General features: G+C 46.5%; 1 protein-coding gene across 2 annotated transcripts in view; it reads left to right on the top strand.

The window, feature by feature from the left end:
• Positions 1-21,984, top strand: part of LOC135507602 (teneurin-3-like) — a 462,717-nt gene extending 440,733 nt beyond the window's left edge. For both annotated transcript variants that reach the window (XM_064927148.1, XM_064927149.1), the window contains 13 exons: positions 707-808; positions 995-1,168; positions 1,414-2,024; positions 4,909-5,084; positions 5,936-6,171; positions 8,182-8,478; positions 12,323-12,548; positions 12,782-13,110; positions 13,233-13,741; positions 13,984-14,263; positions 14,394-14,661; positions 15,239-15,369; positions 16,626-21,984. In XM_064927148.1, coding sequence (XP_064783220.1) covers positions 707-808; positions 995-1,168; positions 1,414-2,024; positions 4,909-5,084; positions 5,936-6,171; positions 8,182-8,478; positions 12,323-12,548; positions 12,782-13,110; positions 13,233-13,741; positions 13,984-14,263; positions 14,394-14,661; positions 15,239-15,369; positions 16,626-17,381 — 4,095 coding nt within the window. In that variant the 3' untranslated portion in view covers positions 17,382-21,984. The remainder of the gene's footprint in view (positions 1-706; positions 809-994; positions 1,169-1,413; positions 2,025-4,908; positions 5,085-5,935; positions 6,172-8,181; positions 8,479-12,322; positions 12,549-12,781; positions 13,111-13,232; positions 13,742-13,983; positions 14,264-14,393; positions 14,662-15,238; positions 15,370-16,625) is intronic.
• Positions 21,985-25,000: the final 3,016 nt, after the last annotated feature.

Genomic DNA, 25,000 nt, shown 5'->3' on the forward strand with positions numbered 1-25,000 from the left:
AAGTCTCGTTGAGACTATAAAACTTTAACGTTTATGTCTCCCTTTCTCTCTCCTCTTTGTTTTGCCAGCAGAGAGTTGCTTCCCTCGGGCGATGAGGGAGCGCATCATTTCGCAGAGCGTGTGTCAGGGTGTGCGCGCGTGTGTGCATGCGTCAGTGAGTGTGGGCCTGCATGTGTGTGTGTGTGTGTGTGTGTGTGTGTGTGTGTGTGTGTGTGTGTGTGTGTGTGTGTGTGTGTGTGTGTGTGTGTGTTTGTGTGTGTGTGTGTGTGTGTGTGTGTGTGTGTGTTTATCTTTCAAATGTAATAAATGACCCGGTGGCTGATTTAAATTGAATCAGAGCGAAGCACACAATGTATAAATCCAGAGAAGTAAAGGATCCTTCTTCATCAGGGTCACAGGGGGGGGCCGGGGGGGTGGGGGGGGGGGTGCAGAGCAGCACGAGGCTCACATCTCATCTGTTCTGTCTTTGTGGGTTGATTTGTTTGTTTCTGTCATCTTTACGGAACTTTTGCGAAGAGTTTTCACCCCTTCAGGCTAATAAAGGTTCTGGTTGATTTCTTTTTCTTCTCCTTTCGGTGGATGTAAATTGTTCAGTGTTTTTGGGGTCTGCAATGTCTTTTTGGTTGCGTGTGGGACCACAGTAAGGCCAGCTGTCTCCCTTGGCGTCGGATAATGAGGATCCTAATGAATCTAATCTCTGCTGTAGGTTCGTCTGGAGTGGCCCACAGCTCTGGCCATCAACCCCATGGATAATTCCATCTATGTCCTGGACAACAACGTGGTGCTGCAGATCACTGAGAACAGACAGGTGACCATCACACGCCCACATAGGAGCACTTCTATTACATACGCAAATACGTTCACGCTGGTAGTGGGAACAATGCATGATGGGTAAGGCGAGATGGAAGGATGCACCGACACATTGGGGCTGAATAAGCCTTGGCCAAGATACTGGCCGCCTCTTTGACTTGTGTTGTTTGCTGTGTCCCAACAGGTGCGCATCGTGGCGGGACGCCCCATGCACTGCCAGGTGCCGGGTATAGAATACACGCTGGGCAAGCGGGCGGTGCAGACCATGCTGGAGGGAGCTGCCGCCATCGCCCTCTCCTACAGTGGCGTCCTCTACATCGCCGAGACCGATGAGAAGAAGATACACCGCATCCGCCAGGTCATATAGTCCTGTAATATAGTACAAGGATATGTCATGAGATGCAAACGAAGAAGGGGGGGGTGGGGGAGACCAAGAACAACGTACTGTTGTATTTGTCGTTCTGGCTGGCACTGCTTTTGCAGCCTATTTTGAATATCTTGGAATGATTATTATGTCATTGTTTTTACCCTCGTTGCACTGATTGTAAGTGGCTCTGGATCAGAGCATTCTGCTAAATGATTCAACTTCACATGTAAATGTAGGTGTCCACGGGCGGGGATATCACGCCCTTGGCCGGAGCTCTGTCTGACTGCGACTGCAAGAACGACGCCAACTGCGACTGCTACCAGACGGGCGACGGCTACGCCAAAGATGCCCGCCTCAACTCGCCCTCCTCGCTGGTCGTCTCACCCGACGGTACGCTCTACGTGGCCGACCTGGGAAACATCCGCATCCGCGCCGTCCGCCGCAACCAACCGCCGTCGGGCTCCGCCGTATCCGGCCCGGGCTCCTTCGAGGTGGCCTCGCCGTCGTCCCAGGAGCTCTACGTGTTTGATTCCAACGGAACCCACCAGTTCACCATGTCTCTCGTCACCGGGGACTACAAGTACAACTTCAGCTATAGCAACGAGGAGGACATTACAGCCGTGACGGATAGTAGTGGCAACACCTTGAGGATCCGTCGCGACCCCAACCGGATGCCGGTGCGGATCGTTGCCCCGGACAACCAGGTGATCTGGCTGACAATCGGGACCAATGGCGGGTTGAAGACACTGACGGCCCAGGGACAGGAGCTGGTGCTGTTCACCTACCACGGCAACAGTGGGCTGCTCGCCACCAAGACCATACAGATAGGATGGACCACCTTCTATGAGTAAGTAGTACTTACTGACCAGCAAAGACTTGGGGCTCCATTCTGATTGACTATTTGACTGACTGACTGACTGACTATCTGCCTGACTGACTATCTGACTGACTGACTGTCTGACTGATAAACTGACTGACTATCTGACTGACTGACTATCTGCCTGACTGACTATCTGACTGACTGTCTTACTGATAAACTGACTGACTATCTGACTGACTGACTATCTGACTGATGAACTGACTTACTATCTGCCTGACTGACTATCTGACTGACTGAAATCTGACTCATAGACTGACTGACTATCTAACTGACTGGCTGACAATCTGACTCATGAACTGACTGACTATCTGACTGACTGACAATCTGACTGACTGAAATCTGACTCATAGACTGACTGACTATCTAACTGACTGGCTGACAATCTGACTCATGAACTGACTGACTATCTGACTGACTGACAATCTGACTCAAAAACTGACTGCCCCACTGGTTGTGTTTCAGAAAGCTGCTATAAGAGATGTCTCTCTCCCTCTGTTGTCCCCTAAGACTGTGTAAGGAAGTGTCAGTGTCCCCCTTTTTGTGAGTGTCCCTTGTCCCGTAAGTCCTAACTCTGACAGCACGAAGATGTCCTTCATCATCCTATACCATCTAGTGATTGGCTGTGTGTATACTATAGAGCCAGCAGCCATCTTTTCTGCACTTCCATCTGATCTGTATCAGTAAGACAGGAGCTGATCAATGCCTGCTCAGCAAAACCATGTCACACACACACACTCACATACACACACATACCCTTACACACACACACTCACATACACACACATACCCTTACACACACGCCACACAACTCAGGGGACATCTTCATAGAAAACTTTCTGTTCCGTTTCACCTTGTACTGTACCACATTCCAACACATGGAGGAATAGTTGTAAATTATACAGTGTGTGTGTGTGTGTGTGTGTGTGTGTGTGTGTGTGTGTGTGTGTGTGTGTGTGTGTGTGTGTGTGTGTGTGTGTGTGTGTGTGTGTGTGTGTGTGTGTGTGTGTGTGTGTGTGTGTGTGTGTGTGTGTCATGCTTGGAGGAGAGCTCATCTGGGAGCCACACCCACTGTCACCATGGAGGAAATATGGAGGGAGGAGAGAAAGAAGAGTGTGAGACAGAGAGTCACAAAGTGCCTGTTACTCCCAGAGCAGACATACACCAGCAGACACAGGGCTGTCACTACATCTCTCTCTAAATCTGATAGTAGGCAAGCTCAGACACACACAAACACATACACTAACACTCCCTCCAGGAACCAAAATAGACTCCCAGCCATATGGGACAGCAAAGGCCCTAGTCAGCTAGCCAGGCAGTGTGTTCCACCATACGACAGCTTCCATACCCCAAAACTTTTACCACAGAGCCCTTGTCAAAAAGACTGCCTCTGAGTCTGAACCCAAACCCTGACCCCTATCCCCTCATACAAACCAGCAGCCATTCATACATCGTACCCTCAACCTGCTACCCGCTAACTCTCTATTCAACATCACAATGCCAGAGGAAGTCGTTGACTACAGTTCAACAGTGTCTGACTGTACCCTTAAATATATGTACAAAAACAAACAAATGTTTCCTGATCTTTCTCTCAGATATAGGAGAGACACTTCAGACCAAACTGCCTTTTGATATTTTTGATGGGACTATCTGTTGTTCCATGTCGTGAATCTGTTATTCAGTGTGATTGTATGGGCTAATAGCAGTAAAGATACAAATATATATTTTTTGGGATACTTCAAGGGGTCTTAAAATTCAAAATCAAATAGCTAAATATTTCTTGGAAGGACATTCTTAAAACAATTCCAGATAACTTTATTTTCCTATTTTTCTCCCCTCTCGCTCCCTCTGTCTTCTCCCTTATCTCTCCCTCTCTCACTCCCTCTGTCTCTCTCCCCTCTCTCTCTCTCTCTCTCTCTCTCCCTCTGTCTTCTCCCCTCTCTCTGTCTTCTCTCCCGCTCTCTCTCTGTCTTCTCTCCTCTCTCTCTGTCTTCTCTCTGTCTTCTCTCCTCTCTCTCTGTCTTCTCTCCTCTCTCTGTCTTCTCTCCTCTCTCTCTGTCTTCTCTCCTCTCTCTCTGTCTTCTCTCCTCTCTCTCTGTCTTCTCTCCTCTCTTTCTGTCTTCTCTCCCTCTCTCTCTCTGTCTTCTCTCCTCTCTCTCTTTCTTCTCTCCTCTCTCTGTCTTCTCTCCTCTCTCTGTCTTCTCTCCCTCCCTCTCTGTCTTCTCTCCCTCCCTATCTGTCTTCTCTCCTCTCTCTCTGTCTTCTCTCCTCTCTCTGTCTTCTCTCCTCTCTCTCTGTCTTCTCTCCTCTCTCTGTCTTCTCTCCTCTCTCTGTCTCCCTCCCTCTATCTGTCTTCTCTCCTCTCTCTCTGTCTTCTCTCCTCTCTCTGTCTCCCTCCCTCTATCTGTCTTCTCTCCCTCCCTCTCTGTCTTCTCTCCCTCCCTCTCTGTCTTCTCTCCTCTCTCTGTCTCCCTCCCTCTATCTGTCTTCTCTCCTCTCTCTGTCTCCCTCCCTCTATCTGTCTTCTCTCCCTCCCTCTCTGTCTTCTCTCCTCTCTCTGTCTCCCTCCCTCTATCTGTCTTCTCTCCCTCCCTCTCTGTCTTCTCTCCTCTCTCTGTCTCCCTCCCTCTATCTGTCTTCTCTCCTCTCTCTCTGTCTTCTCTCCTCTCTCTGTCTTCTCTCCTCCCTCTCTGTCTTCTCTCCCTCCCTCTATCTGTCTTCTCTCCTCTCTCTGTCTTCTCTCCTCTCTCTCTGTCTTCTCTCCTCTCTCTCTGTCTTCTCTCCTCTCTCTGCCTTCTCTCACTTTCTCTTCTTTCTTTATTTCTTTCTTTCTTTCTATCTCCATTCCCTCCAGTTATGACAGTGAGGGTCGTCTAACCAACGTGACGTTCCCTACGGGGGTGGTGACCAACCTGCACGGGGACATGACCGGGGCCATCACGGTGGACATTGAGACGTCCGGCCGTGACGAGGACGTCAGCATCACCACCAACCTCTCCTCCATTGACTCCTTCTACACACTGGTCCAGGGTAAGTAGGGGTGTGTGTGTGTGTGTGTGTGTGTGTGTGTGTGTGTGTGTGTGTGTGTGTGTGTGTGTGTGTGTGTGTGTGTGTGTGTGTGTGTGTGTGTGTGTGTGTGTGTGTGTGTGTGTGTGTGTGTGTGTGTGTGTCTCAACGTTGTGAGTGCCAATCATGAATATTAATGTGCCACGTTGATAAACCAACAGCATTGATTAGTCGAACGTCAACACAATATTAATGACTTCACCAATTACTCAATGGGCATTAATCCCTGATCCCCTTTCATTATTAAAGAGGTCATAAAATAAAGACAGTTCAGAGATCAATATACTTAATCATACAACAGTAACTGTCTGTTTGTAGACAGAGGAGAGGAGAGGAGAGGAGAGGAGAGGAGAGGAGAGGAGAGGAGAGGAGAGGAGAGGAGAGGAGAGGAGAGGAGAGGAGAGGAGAGGAGAGGAGAGGAAACTTGAAGGGTTCTATCAATGCAGGCCCAACATAGGAATCTTCCATCCTTTATGTAACAGAAGGGGAGAATGTGATTCTCAAATCTGAAATCAGATGTTGCTTATTTAAGCAATAAGGTCCGAGGGGGTGTGGTATATGACCAATATTCCACAATATTACAAAGACTGTTCTTATGCACGACGCAGTACCTGGAATACCTGGATACAGCCCTTAGGCATAGTATATTGGCAATGTACCACAAACGCCCGAGGTGCCTTATTGCTATTATAAACTGGTTACCAACGTAATTATAGGATTAAAAATGTCGTCCCCATGGGATACGGTCTGATATACCACGGCTGTCGGCATTCAGGACTTGAACTAAAACACTTTCGACTTTCTCTCCACCACAGACCAACTAAGGAACAGCTACCAGGTGGGCTATGACCACTCTCTGAGGGTGATCTATGCCAACGGGATGGACACACACTACCAGACGGAGCCCCACATCCTGGCGGGCGCCGCCAACCCCACGGTGGCACGGAGGAACATGACGCTGCCCGGGGAGAATGGGCAGAACCTGGTGGAGTGGCGCTTCCGCAAAGAGCAGACCCGGGGGAAAGTCATCGTGTTCGGGAGGAAGCTCAGGGTGAGAAGGGAGGATGGTGGCGGGAGGAAGCTCAGGGTGAGAAGGGAGGATGGTGGCGGGAGGAAGCTCAGGGTGAGAAGGGAGGATGGTGGCGGGAGGAAGCTCAGGGTGAGAAGGGAGGATGGTGGCGGCCTTTTTATTTGGATTGTTTTTTTGTTTAAGCCGCAAAGTCAATTAGCTATATCGTCAAAATATATGAAGAGGTAAATGAGGTATTTGGTCTTGATTTAGGCATAAGGCTAAAGAGGAGCTGCCATTTTGTTTTGTAGGCAGATATGGAGGTTGGGGCTTTCTTTCAAAAAAAAAATTGTTGTGACAGCTTGGCACCTTTCACACAATTCCCAACAGGCATAGCAGGTTAAAACATCATTACTACGTGTCTAGGGGTTTCTGATGTGGATTCTAGCAGTTGGGGTTTCACTCTCTTCTCTTGGAGGTGATTTAGTCAGATCTTTGGCTGCCACTTCCTTCTCGTTGTGATATACCGCGGCGTCATTCAAACATAGGCTACAATATAGGACGGGTCTTGGTCGGGGTTTGTTGCTAACTACAATATGGATTTAACCACTGAAAGGGAGTGAGACTATTTTCCATATCAAATAGTCTTCGGTTCATTGTCAGCGTTTCCGTCTCCTCGTTATCACCATCTAATTAGTGTCCGTTTGTCAGCGGTTAGCGGGGGACGACGATGCGCGGTTGTCGGAATGTTTTGTCTCCTCCAACATCAAAGACAATATCTGAAAGTCATTACCATCTATCCAACAAAAGGAAAAGGTAGACTTCTGTTTTCCTGCTGACTCCTCGAGGGGTCATCCCCTAATTCCCATATCGGATGCCCCCGGTATGTGAACTAAAGCTAATGGGACACACAACGACACAAACACACACACTTCCTGCTACGTCTATTGGTGGGGTTGCATATTCTGAGCCGTTCCCTCTGTCAGAGAAGAGGGCTGGTCTCCAAGGTGTTAACCACTCCTCCTTCCAGTGTCTGTCTTCATCTCTCTCTCCAAAGACGACTCTGTATGTCCCAAATGGCACCCTATTCCCTATACAGTGCACCACTTTTGACCAAGACCCATAGGGACACTGTATGTGCGCTATGTAGAGAGTAGGGTGGCATTTGGGGAGCACTTTATTTCTGTCTGGATCTCAGCCTCCTCGTCTCATTACTGAAGAAGAAGGCCATATTGACATCTATCCTCTGCTGTTTTTTTTTCTCGTTCCCTCACTCTGCTGGCAACATGAAAATCTGATGGTGTTGTGGGCATGTAGGCTAGGTGGGTGTCCCCACGGCATCCATCCCAGCAGGAAGTGACATGCTTTCTTATGGGGAATAAATTGAGGCCGAGGTCACGTTCTGTTGGCTAGTGTCTCGGTGTGTCTCGGAGGCATTCCGAAGGCCCCTGTCATCTTCAAATGAGTCACAGCTCCCACTAGGCTGAGAGAGAGACTGCATGGTTACCACCACAATATTATTCTTATTCTCTCTCTCGCTCTCTTTCTTGGTCATTCTGGTTCTCTCTTTTTCTTTCTCTCGCTTTCTCATTCTCTCTGTCTCTCCACCTCGCTGAATTCCTAGGGGGGGGATTTGTAAAAGCAGTCAAAAGCAAGAGTTTGAACGCACGCCAGCCAGTCTCTCACTTTAATGAATCTCCCTTCACAAAAACGGCTAATCAAATGCTAAGAATCCCTTAGATGAATTTAGTGTCGGTCTTGAGAATCGATCGGTAAACAGCGGTTTTAACAAACAGCGAGGTCATTGTGAGGCGATAAATAGCGGTTCTGTGTCGGGAATTGACTTTGAAAGCCGGTTCAGTTCACAGTTTCATCATTTCTCCTGTGTGTTTGTTAGATTTTTGTTTTAAAAGCTCAACAATCTGTCCGGATCTGAATAAAGTCAAAATAATGTATTGTTAATAAACATTACTCCTTAGACTGCAAACCTTTTTATTGTATTTGTACAATATTTAAGCTAAAACTGTCCAACCCTTCTTCTTTTCTCTCAAGGTGAACGGCAGAAACCTTCTCTCGGTGGATTACGACCGAACTCTCCGGACAGAAAAGATCTACGACGACCACAGGAAGTTCCTGCTGAAGATCGTGTATGACACCCAGGGCCACCCTACTCTGTGGGTCCCCAGCAGTAAGCTGCTGTCAGTCAACCTTACCTACTCCAGCACGGGGCAGGTGACCAGCCTACAGAGGGGTCCCACCACAGAGAGGGTGGAGTACGATGGTCAAGGGAGGATTGTGTCTCGAGTGTTTGCCGATGGAAAGACCTGGAGTTATACATACCTGGACAAGGTAGGAAATAGGGATGATCAACTAGATTCTGAACCGGATGGTCAGGGGGGCCGGGACATCATTTGTAGACTGCAAATTGACCACGAGAAGCCCAAACAGATATAACGTTTGACTTAAACGTAATCATTTCAAACCTTGCTTACATTTGTGTACAATCCCGTCTGTCTATATTATGCGTGGGACTCCTTTTCTACAGAGTTCTTCAATGACAATCACAATCACTGCTGTGTCTTTACATTACATTTTATTGCTCAGAAAACGTGCTGTCAGTTGTGTAAACGTGCTGCCAGTTGAAAAACCCACACCCACACACGCATACACACACTCTGGTGCCATGATCAGCAACACCAGAAAACACCCCATATTGACGATGCACAAAAACGTTGTGAAAAAGTACTTGATGACTAAGTGTGAATGCACTTGCATCGCCGATCTATTGCATTCCAACTGGTGTTTTGGTGAAGAGCTGAACCGGCATGGTCAATGTCAAACGCAGCGGCACTTGTTTACTGTCAACATGTCCCCCTTAAACTCCACTCCGCTGTGTGCTAAAGCATTAGTGTTCCTACGCCCTGGCATTACGGCATCAGGTGCTAAGTACACTGTGATTCTCCCCTATGCACGCCCAGTAAGCTTTACCCATACACCCACACACACAAACACAACCACTGTCTGTCCCTCTTTAACCAGAGACGAGCTGTTCAAATCTGTAGAGACTGTTGCGTCTCCTGTGACAAAAGGATTAGTGGTGGGAATAGTCGTCTATTTTCATTGTCAGCACAAAAAAACACAAGGTTATTTTCTGAAGATGAAAACAGTGGGGGGAAGAAGAAGAAAAAAGCCACAAAAAGTAATTGAAGGCCCCCTTGAAGGCTATGAGTGTCAAAACAGAAAAGATGTTTGAAAAATATTCAAGGGAATCTGCACAGACTATAAAAGGACAATATTCCCTTTAGGTAGTAAGGGATATATAGAGAAAGAGACAAAGAGAGGGAGGGAGGGAGGGAGGGAGGGAGGGAGGGGGAGGGAGGGAGGGAGGGAGGGAGGGAGGGAGGGAGGGAGGGAGGGAGGGAGGGAGGGAGGGAGGGAGGGAGGGAGGGAGGGAGGGAGGGAGGGATTTAGCCAGAGAGAGAGAGCGAGAGAGAGAGAGCCAGAGAGAGAGCAACAGCAGGGAGATAAAACGGACATTGTTTGTGGATTTTAGTGTATAGAGCGATGGCTTAAGAGGGACTAGTGAAGACCAGAGTTATGGAAACGAGACCCAGGGGAGAGGAGGAGGCTGGAGCCAGGGTTTAGACAGCATGGGGAGGCCACAGGGACACAACACAGAGAGAACAGAGAGAGAGAGAGAGGGTGGGTGGGTGGGACACAGAGAGATAGAGATCCCAGGCTGATACCCCAGAGTAGCAGAAACTTTTCTTCCCTTCTCCCTTTTAGGACAAACTGTAGAGACGATCACAGAGGTTACGTTTACATAATGACAAATAAACTACACCGAACAAAAATATAAACGCAACATGTAAAGTGTTGGTCTCATGTTTCATCAGCTGAAATAAAAGATACCAGAAATGTTGCCCCACAACACAATGCCACAGACGTCTTAAGTTTTTAGGGAGCGGGGAATTGAATGTTAATTTCTCCACCATGAGCCTCCTCTCACTTCGTTTTAGAGAATTTGGCAGTACGTCCAACCGGCCTCACAAACTCAGACCACACGTGTATGGGCGATCGGTTTGCTGATGTCAGAGTGGCCCATAATGGCAGTGGGGTTTATTTTTTATTTATTCTTTATTTAACTAGGCAAGTCAGTTAAGAACACATTCTTATTTACAATGACAGTCTTGGAACAGTGGGTTAACTGCCTTGTTCAGGGGCAGAATGACAGATTTTTACCTTGTCAGCTCGGGGATTCAATCTTGCAACCTTTCGGTTACTAGTCCAACTCTCTAACCACTAGGCTACCTGGGCAGGCATAAACTAGATACAATGAATACAATTTCATTTTACCAATGGCAATTTGAATGCACAGAGATACCGTGATGAGATCCTGAGGTCATCACCTCATGCAAGGAACTGTGCAAAATTCCTGGAAGCTGAAAATGTCCCAGTTCTTCCATGGCCTGTATACTCACCAGACATGTCACCCATTGAGCATGTTTGGGATGCTCTGGATCGACGTGTACAACAGCGTGTTCAACTTCCCGCCAATATCCAGCGACTTCTCACAGCCATTGAAGAGGAGTGGGACAACATTCCACAGGCCACAATCAACAGCCTGATCAACTCTATGTGAAGGAGATGTGTCGCGCTGCATGAGGCAAATGGTGGTTACCAGTTACTGACTGGTTCTCTGATCCACGCCCCTACCCTTTTTTTTACGTCTGTGACCAACAGATGCATATCTGTATCCCCAGTCATGTGAAACCCATAGATGAGGACCTAATGAATTTATTTAAATGGACTGATTTCCTTATGAACTGTAACTCTGTAAAATCTTTGAAATTGTTTATATTTCAGTTCAGTATAAGTTTGGAACAGGGCTGAAAAGTGTGTGCGTGCCTTTGTCTGTTCGCTCATGAAATATGTATGGTTTCCACCAACACCCTCCCTCCCACCCGGTCGTTGTCGTCTGCCTGCCTGCACAAACACACACAACAACACACCCACCCACCCAGTGGTTGCCTGCCAGCCAAGAGCTCTGGTAGAGTGACCAGCAAGAGAAATATCCCCGGCTAAACATATGTTGCCACAGTAGCCACACACTCACACACACACACACATAGACACACACACACAAATACAGAGAAACAGACAGACAAACATACACAGGGACACAAACACAGTGCCTGGGGAGCTTGTGTTAATGTCTGTCCATGTATGACAGACAAGGTGAAGGATCCTCCAGGCAGACTCCCTCTTCAGAGAGAGAGACACAGACAAACCGCCGCGTACACACACACACACACACATTAAGGCACTGAGGCAGACAGAGATGCATATCTGAATCCTGGAGGGACTGGAGTGATGTTGTTGTTGTTATTGACTCAGTAAGATGCTCTCTGCTCATCTGTTCTGAGCCGTACCTTCCTACTTCCTACTTATGGGCCTCGTTCTTCAGTAAAAAAAAAAATGTTGTTGTTGAAATCACGACCAACCGTCCGCTAGCTAGCATAGCGATGCGTCCCAAATGGCAGCCTGTTCCCTATGTAGTGCAGTACTTCTAGCCACAGCCCCATGGGCCCCGGTCAAAAGTATTGCACTACATAGGGAACAGGGTGCCATTTCAGATGTACTCATCCACTTCCACTCTCCCCCCCGCTGCTATGCAAAGTAGCTAATTACCTGCTGTTTGGCTAAGTGATTGTGACTTCCACTGGTGCCTACCTTTATTAGATTAGTAGGTAGACACTACCCTACTCCACATATACACACACACACACACACACACACACGGGAGGAGAAGAAAGGAGAGTGCCAGCAAAGGCCAATAATTACAGAACGCTGTAGAATTAATGCAGTGGAGTGCATTTAACAGAGTTCTGCGTTTAGATACTGAGAGGTAGGGAGGGACGAAAGGAGGGAGGGAAGGAGGAGGGAGGTCAAGGATAATTCAATTAAAAGAGAGAAAATCTTTCAGGAAATGGAATGTTAATACCTGGTTTAGCGCTCCATTTGAATTTGTAATGGACATTAGAGTTAATTAATTGTGCCGTTAATTGTTCCCCTCTCTCTCTCTCTCTCTCTCTCTCTCTCCTTTCCTCCCATCACTGCCCCTCCTCCTTTCCTCCCATCCTCCTTTCCCTCCCCTGTCCTCCTCCCTCCATCTCCGTCCTCCTCCCTCCAGTCCATGGTGCTCCTGCTCCACAGCCAGCGCCAGTACATCTTTGACTACGACCCGTTGGACCGCCTGTCTGCTGTCACCATGCCTTCGGTGGCCCGTCACACCATGCAGACCATCCGCTCCCTGGGCTACTATCGCAACATTTACAACCCCCCGGAGAGCAACGCCTCGGTCACCGTCGACTACAGCGAAGACGGACAGCTCCTCAGGGTGGCCCACCTAGGGACAGGTCAGACAACTGTCAGAGCTGTTATGGTTGTGTTATGTGTGGAGTGTGTCTAGCGTCTTTGTCTCGTCTGTCATCAAGTTAAAAAAAAAGAATAATATTATCACACAAAAAAAGAGAACATTTTCAGAAACTTTAAGAAAACTTCCCTAAAACTGTATTGCCATTCAACAAATATTGCTAGGAATTTATGTCGGTGTTGTACACAGAATAACCGCCCACTTCTATATCAACAGGTCGTAGAATTCTCTACAAGTACCGACGACAGAACAAAATGGCGGAGATCTTGTATGATTCTACGAGGGTTAGCTTCACCTACGACGAGACAGCCGGTGTGCTGAAGACGGTGAACCTCCAGAGCGAAGGGTTCATCTGTTCCATCCGGTACCGGCAGATTGGACCGTTGGTGGACCGGCAGATCTTCCGGTTCAGTGAGGACGGCATGGTGAATGCACGGTTTGATTATACCTACGACAACAGCTTCCGGGTCACCAGCATGCAGGCTGTCATCAACGAGACGCCGCTGCCCATCGACCTCTACCAGTTTGACGACATCTCCGGGAAGGTGAGGTTCTTCAATCACGTCTAAAACCTTTAAAAAGCCTTTCTCACATTTCATTATTTTGCTGAAAGTGTGTTTGTGATTTAAATGCACTTTAATTAAATAAAGTTTAATTTGATTTGAAGGTGGAACAATTCGGAAAGTTCGGCGTGATCTACTACGACATCAACCAGATCATCTCCACGGCCGTCATGACCTACACCAAGCACTTCGACGTCCACGGGCGGATCAAGGAGATCCAGTACGAGATCTTCAGATCTCTCATGTACTGGATCACCATCCAGTATGACAACATGGGCCGGGTGACCAAACGCGAGATCAAGATCGGACCGTTCGCCAACACGACCAAGTATGGTTACGAGTACGACGTGGACGGTCAGCTCCAGACGGTCTACCTCAACGAGAAGATGATGTGGCGCTACAACTACGACCTGAACGGCAACCTCCACCTGCTCAACCCGGGTAACAGCGCCCGGCTCACCCCGCTACGCTACGACCTCCGAGACCGCATCACGCGGCTCGGGGACGTTCAGTACCGGTTGGACGATGACGGGTTCCTGAGACAGAGAGGAGCTGAGATCTTTGAGTACAACTCCAAGGGCCTTCTGGAACGCGTCTACAGCAAAGGCAACAGGTTAGTTGGACGATTGGTGACCGTACCGGACTGTACCATCCACACCCCACTGTAAACACACACCCAAACTTGGACCACTGACGTTTTTTTGCGGGGGGGGGGATATGTATTTAATTTGTATTGTTGTTTGATGATAATTCTTGTAAATGTGTAAATTGTTTCAAATAATCCACTGCTATTAATACTCTGTAATGTTTCCTAATTGTAAAATCTCTCTTTCTATCCCTCCCTTCCCCCAACAGTTGGACCATCCAGTACCGCTACGACGGGTTGGGCCGCCGTGTGGCCTCCAGAACCAGCCTGGGCCAGCACCTGCAGTTCTTCTATGCAGATCTGAACTACCCGACCAGGATCACTCACGTCTACAACCACAGCAGCTCAGAGATCACGTCTCTCTACTACGACCTGCAGGGACACCTCTTCGCCATGGAGATCAGCAGCGGAGAGGAGTTCTATATCGCCTGTGACAACACCGGAACCCCTCTAGCAGTGTTCAGTAGTAATGGGCTTCTTCTGAAGCAGGTAAGGTTTCAGACCAGTTGGAAAGGCCTCATGTACCCGATCCTCTATGTGTTGTTAGTTAAAAGCTAGTCTAAATCTACCTATCCAGCAAGGTGATAGTTATTCAATGTATTTTATGATTATTTTCTAGGTGCAGTACACGGCCTACGGCGAGGTCTACTTTGACTCCAACCCCGACTTTGTCCTGGTGATCGGCTTCCACGGGGGTCTCTACGACCCCCTGACCCGCCTGCTGCATTTCGGCGACCGGGACTATGACATCCCGGCGGGGCGCTGGACCACCCCAGACATCGGGACATGGACGAGAGTCGGGAAAGACCCGGCGCCGTTCAACCTGTACATGTTCCGGAACAACAACCCTGTCAGCAAAGTTCACGAGGTCAAGGAGTACGTCACAGGTGGGAGACGGTGAATTCACTCTAGTTGACTGCTTGTAGCTTTATGTAAGACATGAACCTTCTAGATGGTTTATAGGAGAACGAGTATGTCACAAATGGAGTACATCACAGATAAGGGACTGTGATGCGACCTTTAATGCACTCTGATTTACTCCCCATAGCTTAGGTAAGCAGATACAATTATATATGTCTGGTACCTTGCTCTGTAGAACGGTAAGGCCTGTTATGGCAATACAGTAGGGACATGTTGTCATTGCATGATGACCATAGATAAACAGTCTATTGTGAATAGACTATTAGTATGAATATTTTATGGCTGTGAACTTTAGTAATTGTCTAGCGGTGGCATATCACCTCATTGCTATGCATCAACATGATATTGCTATTGTTTTCAGCAGTTACCCTTTCCACATTGATAATAGTTCTGGCTAAACATGAAAGGTATGACTCGAAATGACTATTTTCCCCTCGGGACAATCCCGTTTGTCCTATCCTAATCTGAAACATTGGGACTTCATTTCCCTCAGTAGTCTATTCTCTCATGGTCACAATGTAATTCACATTCCCATGGTTACAGATGTCAATATCTGGCTGGTGACGTTTGGGTTCCACCTTCACAACGCCATCCCCGGGTTCCCCATCCCCAAGTTCGACCTCACACAGCCATCCCTGGAGATGAAGAAGAGCCAGCTCTGGGACGACCTGCCGGTATGTAGTATCCCTCTGCCTTCCTCCCTCCCTTCCTCTTATTTACACTGTATTTCCACTATCGTACTATCTGCCTCTCTGGGGTTAATTTACCCTCTATCTCCACTGTCATATCCTTCCGCCTCATTCTGGTTTATTACAACCTTCCGGTATGACATATCCCTCCGCCTCCCTCCCTCTAGTCTAGTTTATTTACCCTATCTATACTGTCATATCCCTCCACCTCTCTCTGCGGTTTATTAACCTTAGCTAGCTATCTCCACTCTCATTTCCATACTGTGGTTGTACTGAGGAACTGAAACTACGACCACAATCTCACAGCACAGCTGGCTGGAAGACCAACCGACCCGCCATGTTGATTTAGCTTGTTATGATGCACCGCTAGTGAAGAAGAGACAAACAACTTTCAGGGGGGGTCCACAGTTCACCCACGGCTACAAAGTGCAGAGAAATCACACACACAAACACACACACCAATTATACCGCAGCTGAATCATCCTCCGGTTTGTCTTTAAATAAAGTCATTATACACACGTATTTGAAGTGCAAATGAGTCCCTTATTGGTTTAACTACGTTGCCATGACTGTCGCTTCTTCTTCTTCTCTCTGTGTGAAATTAACAAGCTGTTCTGTTGCTCCTCACAAACCCAACAATCCCATATTTCTTTAAAAAAACAACAACTAAGCATTGATCTAGAAAACAACTTTTTTGTTGTCGTTGCAGTTGGGGTTTTTCTCATGACAAACAAACAAAGTTCTCCCTGTGATCTTTTTCTTGCTAAAACAAGATACAATGTGTTTTGTCTCCATATAAATAGGACATTTCTGTCTAGAAGAAAGGGAACCTTTGAATGACTGAAGCTGGGACACTTCTTCACCATGTCAATCTGGGATTTGATTTCATATTGTCCCTCGTTTTTTCGAGAATATATATAAATTTTTTGAGATAACACAGTACTAGGGGAATAGCCGTCCACCGGTCACAGACATCAATTACAACATCTATTCTACGTTGATTCAACGTAATTTCATTGAAATGGCATGGAAACAACGTGGATTTAACCACAGTGTGTCCACTGGGTAAAGAAACACAACAGGCTTTACATACTGAGGCTAGAGCATAAAGGAAACCCCATAAAGGTTTCAGTTATATCTGTCCATGACAAGGAGAGAGAGTTCGGATTTGATATCTGTGTAACTTTTCTCTCTTCTCTCTCCTCCCGCTCTTCTCCCCCTTCTCTGACTCCTCCCATCAGTCCATCTCGGGGGTGCAACAGGAAGTGACCCGGCAAGCCAAGGCTTTCCTGTCCTTCGAGAGGATGCCGGAGATCCAGCTGAGCCGCCGGCGCTCCAACCGGGAGAAACCCTGGCTGTGGTTCGCCACCGCCAAGTCGCTGATCGGTAAGGGCGTCATGTTGGCGGTGACGCAGGGCCGTGTGGTCACCAACGCTCTGAACATCGCCAACGAGGACTGCATTAAGGTCGCCGCCGTCCTCAACAATGCGTTCTACCTGGAGGACCTGCACTTCACGGTGGAGGGACGCGACACGCACTACTTCATCAAGACCAGCCTCCCGGAGAGCGACCTGGGAGCGCTGAGGCTGACAAGCGGGAGGAAGTCGCTGGAGAACGGAGTCAACGTGACCGTGTCCCAGTCCACCACCGTGGTGAACGGCAGAACTCGGCGCTTCGCCGACGTGGAGCTGCAGTACGGTGCTCTAGCGCTCCACGTGCGCTACGGCATGACTCTGGACGAGGAGAAGGCGCGTGTGCTGGAGCAGGCCAGGCAGAAGGCGTTGTCGAGTGCTTGGTCCAGGGAGCAACAACGGGTGAGGGAGGGGGAGGAGGGGGTGAGGCTGTGGACGGAGGGGGAGAAGAGGCAGCTGCTGAGCGGAGGGAAGGTGCTGGGCTACGACGGGTACTACGTCCTCTCCATAGAGCAGTACCCCGAGCTAGCAGACTCCGCTAACAACATCCAGTTCCTCAGGCAGAGTGAAATAGGGAAGAGGTAACAGACAGAATCCTCGGCACTGGCCGCCAAAGAGACTACCCCCTCCAAATCCTGCCCCCCAACCTCCCTCGCCTCCCCCTTTTCTCTAAAAAGGGGGAGGGTACAGGCTAGGGCTGTGTTTAGCGCCGACTAGCTGAAACAAACAGTAAAATGTAGAAATATCTCAAACTGAACTATACCTAATACTACCACTGTGGGGCCTGAAAATCAAACAAAACGGCTCCAACTGACGGAAATGTTTGTCCCATGTGCTATACAGCGTTGAATGGACTGTGGACTCTCTTGAAGAGAGAAAAAAAAGTCAAAACTCTCGGTTTGTGAAAGGAGAAAAAAAAGTTGTTTTTTTTTAAATAGACTTCCTGAATTTGCTTTCGGAAAAAATATTTTAAAAAGAAAGAAGAAATGTGTTTACATACGCATAACACTACAACACGTCTGGACTAATAGAAAAAAAGCCTTCTGGTTTCTTACAAAGGACAACGTCTATAATCTGATTCTACATCCTGACGACTGACCTTTGACCTTTGCGTACTGAAAAAGGTAGTGTTGTTGTTTGCAGTAGGACCATGGGTCTCCAATGGTGGTAACTAGACAGTTAAAACCACTTGTTGAAACCACTTGCTTGTTCTTCTGCTTTTCTTTCCAAAAGGGACAAAACCGCTCCCACCAAGTGACATCTTTACCAATACTAGATCAAAGTGGGAATCGTTTTGGGAATAGGGAGGTTGTGTGCGTGTCTGTCTGTCTGTCTGTCTGTCTGTCTGTCTGTCTGTCTGTCTGTCTGTCTGTCTGTCTGTCTGTGTGTGTGTGTGTGTGTGTATACAATGGAGACAATTTTTGTGTGTATGTATGGAGGAAGTTAATCAATTAAATGAAATGAAAGAATCATATCCAACCAATCTTTTGAAAAACAACGTGAGACAGTATCTTTATGGATTTTTTTATTAAGATGAAAAATTCCAAACTTATCCGTACATCAATATTAGCCTCTTAGAGAAAGTAATTTATGTACAGTGTTTATACATAAAAAATAAAATTGTAAAAAATATGAAGTTTTTTTTTCCTTCGTCATGCGTTACTGTTTATACTCTTCATTAAGTTTTCAATATTTTATCCTACTATAATTCATGGTAATGCTTATTGAAATAACATTTTTTTTTAAATCAACCCTACTGTATTATTGATTTCTGCATTGAGAATATTCGGGTTTGGGTTTTACATTTTCTTGCCTTCATTGATCAGATTTCCTGATATCTGAGACGAACAACGTTTTGTTTTGGCACTTATATTTTGTATTCGAAAAGTGTCAGTTGAATGGTCGATGTCAGTCAGACAACCATATGTCTTAGGAAATACTAGACTACTACTATCAAGGGCAGCAGAATAGTTTGGCTGTACGGTACGGTAGTATATCCTACCTTGTGGAAATAGCCTTTCAACCTTAAGTCCTTTTGAGTAGGACACAAGGAAGGGCCACTTGCCCTTCTCAGCAAGAGGGTTTGAAAACAAAACACCTTGGTTGTCTTACCTAAATATAATTTCTGCCTTTCCTATAACAAATCCAGGCTGTTTCTTAGATCTCTGCTCAGCTCAAACTTGAAGGCTTCTCATAATCACTATTAAGGATGGAAAATTCCAAAAACGTTCCCAAAATTCCCAGGTTTTCCAGAAATTCCTATTGGAAGATTCATCCAATTGAGAATGATGAAAAACCTGGTAATTTTGGGATTGTTTCCAGAATTTTCCAGTCCTAACCACTATAGCTCTTTGCTCTTTCTCTACCTACGTTAGGAAGAGCTGAACTCATGTTCCTTGTACCAGCACAGAGAGCACAGATAGGGCTGCAGCAGTGAGAACTGAACGGAACCAAATACGAGCCTCTTGACTTGAACAGAGACAACACCACCATAATCCAAGGGACCATTTAACATGCTCGTAAATGTATTCCTCCAACTTCACTTTTTATGCTAAACATGGCTTGAAAGCAAGATATTACAAACACAATCACATCAAACGGTTCATTAGATAGAGCAAAGGGGCAGAGTCTAGCTCGAGTTCCGGAGGGGAAAAGAGAGAGCGAATAAACCTGGGAAAAGCCTAGAAACGGCTCTACGTGCACTCTGGGTAATTTTTCCGACATAGCCTAAATGGCTAGTGAGTGTAGTGTAAAGGAGTTGCCAGGGCGATGAAGATGACATCAGCACTATGAGCTAACTCTCCCTACTCCCTTCTCATCTCTCTGCCTGAGGGGGATAGCACACATATTCACCCACAGAAAGAGAAAGAAAAGATTTTTTAACACCAAACTATGACCATTTCAAAGATTTTTGTTGTTGTGATGATCTGAACCACACTTGAGGAAACTTAGCCAGTCACACAAACTCTACATCCCCAGGAGCCATACCTAAACGCAGATTAGCGTTTTTCGTCATGAATGTTGTTCTGGAGGCAGCTCTGCAGAGTGGTCACTAGTTGGCTCAGCCATGAAGTCATAACATTAACACTAACCTTAACCATACTTCTAACCCTAATGCCTAATCCTATCCTTGAATTAAGACCAAAAAGCTAATTTTAGTTTTCGTGGATTTTTCCAATATAGCCAACTTTGACTTTCCAACTGGCCCTAAGGGGAAAGCACTCTGTTGTGCCTCTAGGACAAGACTCGTGAAAATAAGCGTCAACCTGCCACCCAAACAGAAGATTACAACACCCTTTCTCAAATTTTTTCCATGTTGCTTTTTCAGTCAATGTCACCGCCTCATACAGTAGTTCAAATCTGTTTCTTTTGTAAACAGATTGTAAAACAAAAAACAACAAATGAGAAAGTACTGTTTTTTGCTTTGTGATTTTTTCAATATATATATATATATATCAATCATTGAATTGTATTGCCGAGCTTATTTTTCTATTCATGTGTGTGACAAGTTGGACAGAAGGTGGAAGGACTTATACTCCCAGGTTGTTTGCGTGTTGGTTTTACTACGTTGTTGTCAGATTTTCTCTGGTGTTATTGGTTGGTCTTGGTCTGTACCATGTGCCATTTATTCTGCAGGGGGAATCCTAGTTGATCCTACCCCTGCTGTATCACATTGCTACTATGATGCCCCCCTCTCCCCCATCGTCAGCCGAAAGTGCAGTAGCCCAGCCACATACAGTGGCTTAAGATCAGGACTCAACATACTGAGTTTTCCTTTTGACTTTGCTGATCTCTCAAAATAACACTTCCCCCAAATTAGACAAACATACACTTTCAGTGCTGTTCTGTTTTACTCAGCCGAATGTTGCAGTCTAACAATGTGTTAGACACCTCCTATTGGAGCGGACACACAAGTGCTAGAAGGAGGGGAGAATATGGTGTTTCGGGGTTGAAAAAGGGGTCATCCCACAAACATGCAGGAAGCAGTGTGTTCTGGGTATTGTTTGCATGCTTACAAAGTAAAATGCCTATCCATCCGTCAGTCATTGTTTCCCATCCATGTTAGAACAGACATTTACATATCTACATGGTTAAATGCTTCTGTATTATATTGCACTACATTGTAACAGCGTTATTGCTTAATGCTTAGTCCATACAATAACCTTAAAGTGCTGATTGATGCCAGGCCATAGACCTTTATGTCTGTCCTCTAGGTAGAATCTTCCCCTTAGGCACAGATCTAGGATCAGCCTCCAACTCCAATCCTACTTAACCATTAGGGGGTAAAACACAAAACTGGCCTTAGATCAGTGTCTCTAAAAGCATCATACCTACCTTCCGCTTTGTCTGAAGACGGTGATTAGGTAGAGGAATTTCCTTTCTCAAAGAACTTCCTGACTTTAGAAGGAGAGGCTCATGGGATTGGGACCACTGCTGACCGAAACGCTGAGTCGTGCGCCAGCGTCGTGCACCAGCATCGTCATGAATATTATATTGCCGCCATTTTGTTTTTAGAAGTGATGAAGAAGGAGAATGATGTCTATAGTGATGTCACCACTAGCACCACCACAGCCACCTCTCACCCTATCACAAGAAACACACGTCTGTTTAGTGATGTCACACAGTTTACAGAGCTGAAGGGACAGCAAACACTGCAACGTTGAGACAACGTTGTGTGGTGGTTGTGTGTTAGTTGGGAATTTGAGCAAAGAAAATGTATTTTTTTTTTTTTTAAGACCCTGTTGTTCAGAGTCACAGGTTAGTTGATGGTTTGGGGTTTGGAGATTGAGGGAATTTGATAAAGATTTTTGTATTTTGTCATTTATTTTCTTTCTCTGAAAATGAAACCGACGGGCGAAAAGTGATCTTAATTGTAACGTGTCAGTCAGTCCTCTCTTTGTAAAGAAGTTACAACATATCTTTTTAATTTATTTAGAGATTTGTTTATTTTTTTCTTGTTTTTTTTCTTCAATCAGCATCCTCCACGAAAGTTTCATCATAATGATATTGTTTTTATATAAACAAACATTGCTGTTTTAGAGTGCAATTAAAGTGCAATTTTAATGTAAGCTCCGAAAGGTCATTTCCGGGGATGCAATCCCTTTTATCTCCCAGATGTTAAAGATCCAACAGAGATCAATCATGATAACAATAAACATGTCATACTGTAAAGGTTTCTGAAGCTCGGCTTGAACTGCTCTTTATTTACTCTCAACGTACTGGATACACACACACACACACACACACACACACACACACACACACACACACACACACACACACACACACACACACACACACACACACACACACACACACACACACACACACACACACACACACATACACACACACACACATTGGTTACATTATGAAGGCTTGGGATACACTGTGTGTGTTCTATTTTAACATACTCACTCAGAACATGAAACATACATACAGTTTATTAGGTACACCCACATAGTAACCCCTTTGACTTCAGAACAGCCTGAATTCTTCGGGGCATGAATTCTTCAAGGTGTGTCATTCAAACATTGTTCAATTTGTATCAAGGGAACTAACGTGTGCCAGGAGAATTATTCCCACACCATTGACACCAGGCAGGATAAGGCCAAATCCTGACTCCATCATGCCATCAGCATGACACAACAGGAACAGGGATTTGTCGGACCAGGTCATGTATTTCCACTCCTCAATTGTGCAGGGTTGGTGACCGCGTGCCCGCAGAAGCAGCGTTTTCTTCTTGTTTTTAGCTGATCTGAGTGGAGCCCGGTCTGGTCGTCTGCTGCAGTAGCCCATCCGTGACAAGGACCGACGAGTTGTGCGTTCTGAGATGCCATTCTGCCCACCACTGTTGTATTGCACCGTTACAGTATTTACCTGTTTGTGACCCGCCTGTTCGCTTGCACGATTCGTGCCATTCTCCTTCAACCTCTCGTCAACAAACAGTTTTCGCCCACAGGACTGCTGCCGACTGGATGATTTTTTGTTTGACTCACCGTTCTCGGTAAACCCTAGACACTGTAGTGCGTGAAGAGCCCAGGAGGCCGGGCGTTTCTGAGATACTGGAACTGGCGTGCCTGCCTTGTATAGCGAGCCACGGCCACATGACTCTGTTTGTAGGAGCGAAACATTTTCAAGAACGGGATGGTGTACCTAATAAACTGACCACTGAGTGTATATGTTCATAGGTGTTATATAATCTACTGTTGGTTGCACATAATGTCTTTCTAGTGTTGGTGGTACCACTGAGACACAGCTCTTACTGGCGAACGTGCATAAGGATGGCAGAACTCTGATTGGACGTAACAGTTTTAGCACTATCCACTGAGATGTTCAACTACAGCATGCAATATTGTTCAATGTGCCAATAAATCAACACAAACTTTATCCGTGTGTTGAAGCTAAAATTGGAGTCATGTATACTGTACCAATGACCATACAAAAAAAGAATAACAGGGAGCAATGTACAATACGGTGAAGTTAGCAGAACGAGGTATTTGTGGTAAGTGCATGGGGGCTGTCATCTCTGTGCACCTCCGCTGTTGCCTAAAAAGCCACTTCCTGCTTTATCTGCACTGATTGTGGAAAAACATAAAAACTGAGCAGGTGAAAGCCAACCTAATGATGAGCTTCCACCATCTTGTTTTCACCTGTCATGTATTTTTCCATCAGTGCAGATGAACTGAAGATGGGCAAAGATTACGTATTTTTAAGCAATTGAGCAGTCTATTTATATGCGTGACCTTCACCTAATCCTAAACCAATGCACATACAAATGTTTTATCAATGAGGCCCCTGGTGTGTGTGCATTCTCCAGCTGACCAGTAAAACTCATGGAGGAAGTTCCCAGGACAAACAACAACCTGCGGAGAGCCTGGGATGCGTTCAGCAGGACGGAGCGTTTTGAAACGTTGAGCAAATATGGCTCTCTGACATGTAGAATGAAAGGAATCCCGAGGGTTCTATTTGTTGTCTATCTATCTGCAGCGTTCGACAACGTCTGGCTGCTGAACAGGATCCTGAGCTGTGTAGCCCTGATAGGTGAAGATGCCTTGGATCAATCATACACTTGTAGAAAAAATGTTATTCGGCTGTCCCCATAGGAAAACCATTTTTGGTTTCAGGTAGAACCCTTTTGGGTTCCATGTAGTACCCTCTGTGGAAATGGTTCTACATGGAAACCAAAAGGGTTCTACCTGGAACCAAAAATGGTTCTCTATGGGGACTGCTGAAAAACCATTTTAGGACTTGGAGCAGTCATATGCTTTGGGACCCCACTGCCATGGGTGAAGTTGTCTCGACTTGGAGCAGTCATATGCTTTGGGACCCCACTGCCATGGGTGAAGTTGTCTCGACTTGGAGCAGTCATATGCTTTGGGACCCCACTGCCATGGGTGAAGTTGTCTTGACTTGGAGCAGTCATATGCTTTGAGACCCCACTGCCATGGGTGAAGTTGTCTTGACTTGGAGCAGTCATATGCTTTGGGACCCCACTGCCATGGGTGAAGTTGTCTCGACTTGGAGCAGTCATATGCTTTGGGACCCCACTGCCATGGGTGAAGTTGTCTCGACTTGGAGCAGTCATATGCTTTGGGACCCCACTGCCATGGGTGAAGTTGTCTCGACTTGGAGCAGTCATATGCTTTGGGACCCCACTGCCATGGGTGAAGTTGTCTCGACTTGGAGCAGTCATATGCTTTGGGACCCCACTGCCATGGGTGAAGTTGTCTCGACTTGGAGCAGTCATATGCTTTGGGACCCCACTGCCATGGGTGAAGTTGTCTTGACTTGGAGCAGTCATATGCTTTGGGACCCCTCCGGAACTCGAGGGAAAGCGTTTAGACAACTACCAGGTAAGAGAGAAGACTAGATAGATTAGATGAATGATGAATATACATTTTTTTTCCACTGTAGCTACTTAGGGAACCTGACAACCAAGGGCCAAAAACTCTATAGCAACATACTCTTGGCAACTTCAGCCTGTAACTCAGCCTGTAACTCAGCCTGTAACTCAGCCTGTAACTCAGCCTGTAACTCAGCCTGTAACTCAGCCGGTAACTCAGCCTGTAACTCAGCCTGTAACTCAGCCTGTAACTCAGCCTGTAACTCAGCCTGTAACTCAGCCTGTAACTCAGCCTGTAACTCAGCCTGTAACTCAGCCGGTAACTCAGCCTGTAACTCAGCCGGTAACTCAGCCTGTA

The sequence above is a fragment of the Oncorhynchus masou genome, chromosome 21, assembly GCF_036934945.1.
Source record: "Oncorhynchus masou masou isolate Uvic2021 chromosome 21, UVic_Omas_1.1, whole genome shotgun sequence".
NCBI classification, from domain to species: domain Eukaryota; kingdom Metazoa; phylum Chordata; class Actinopteri; order Salmoniformes; family Salmonidae; genus Oncorhynchus; species Oncorhynchus masou.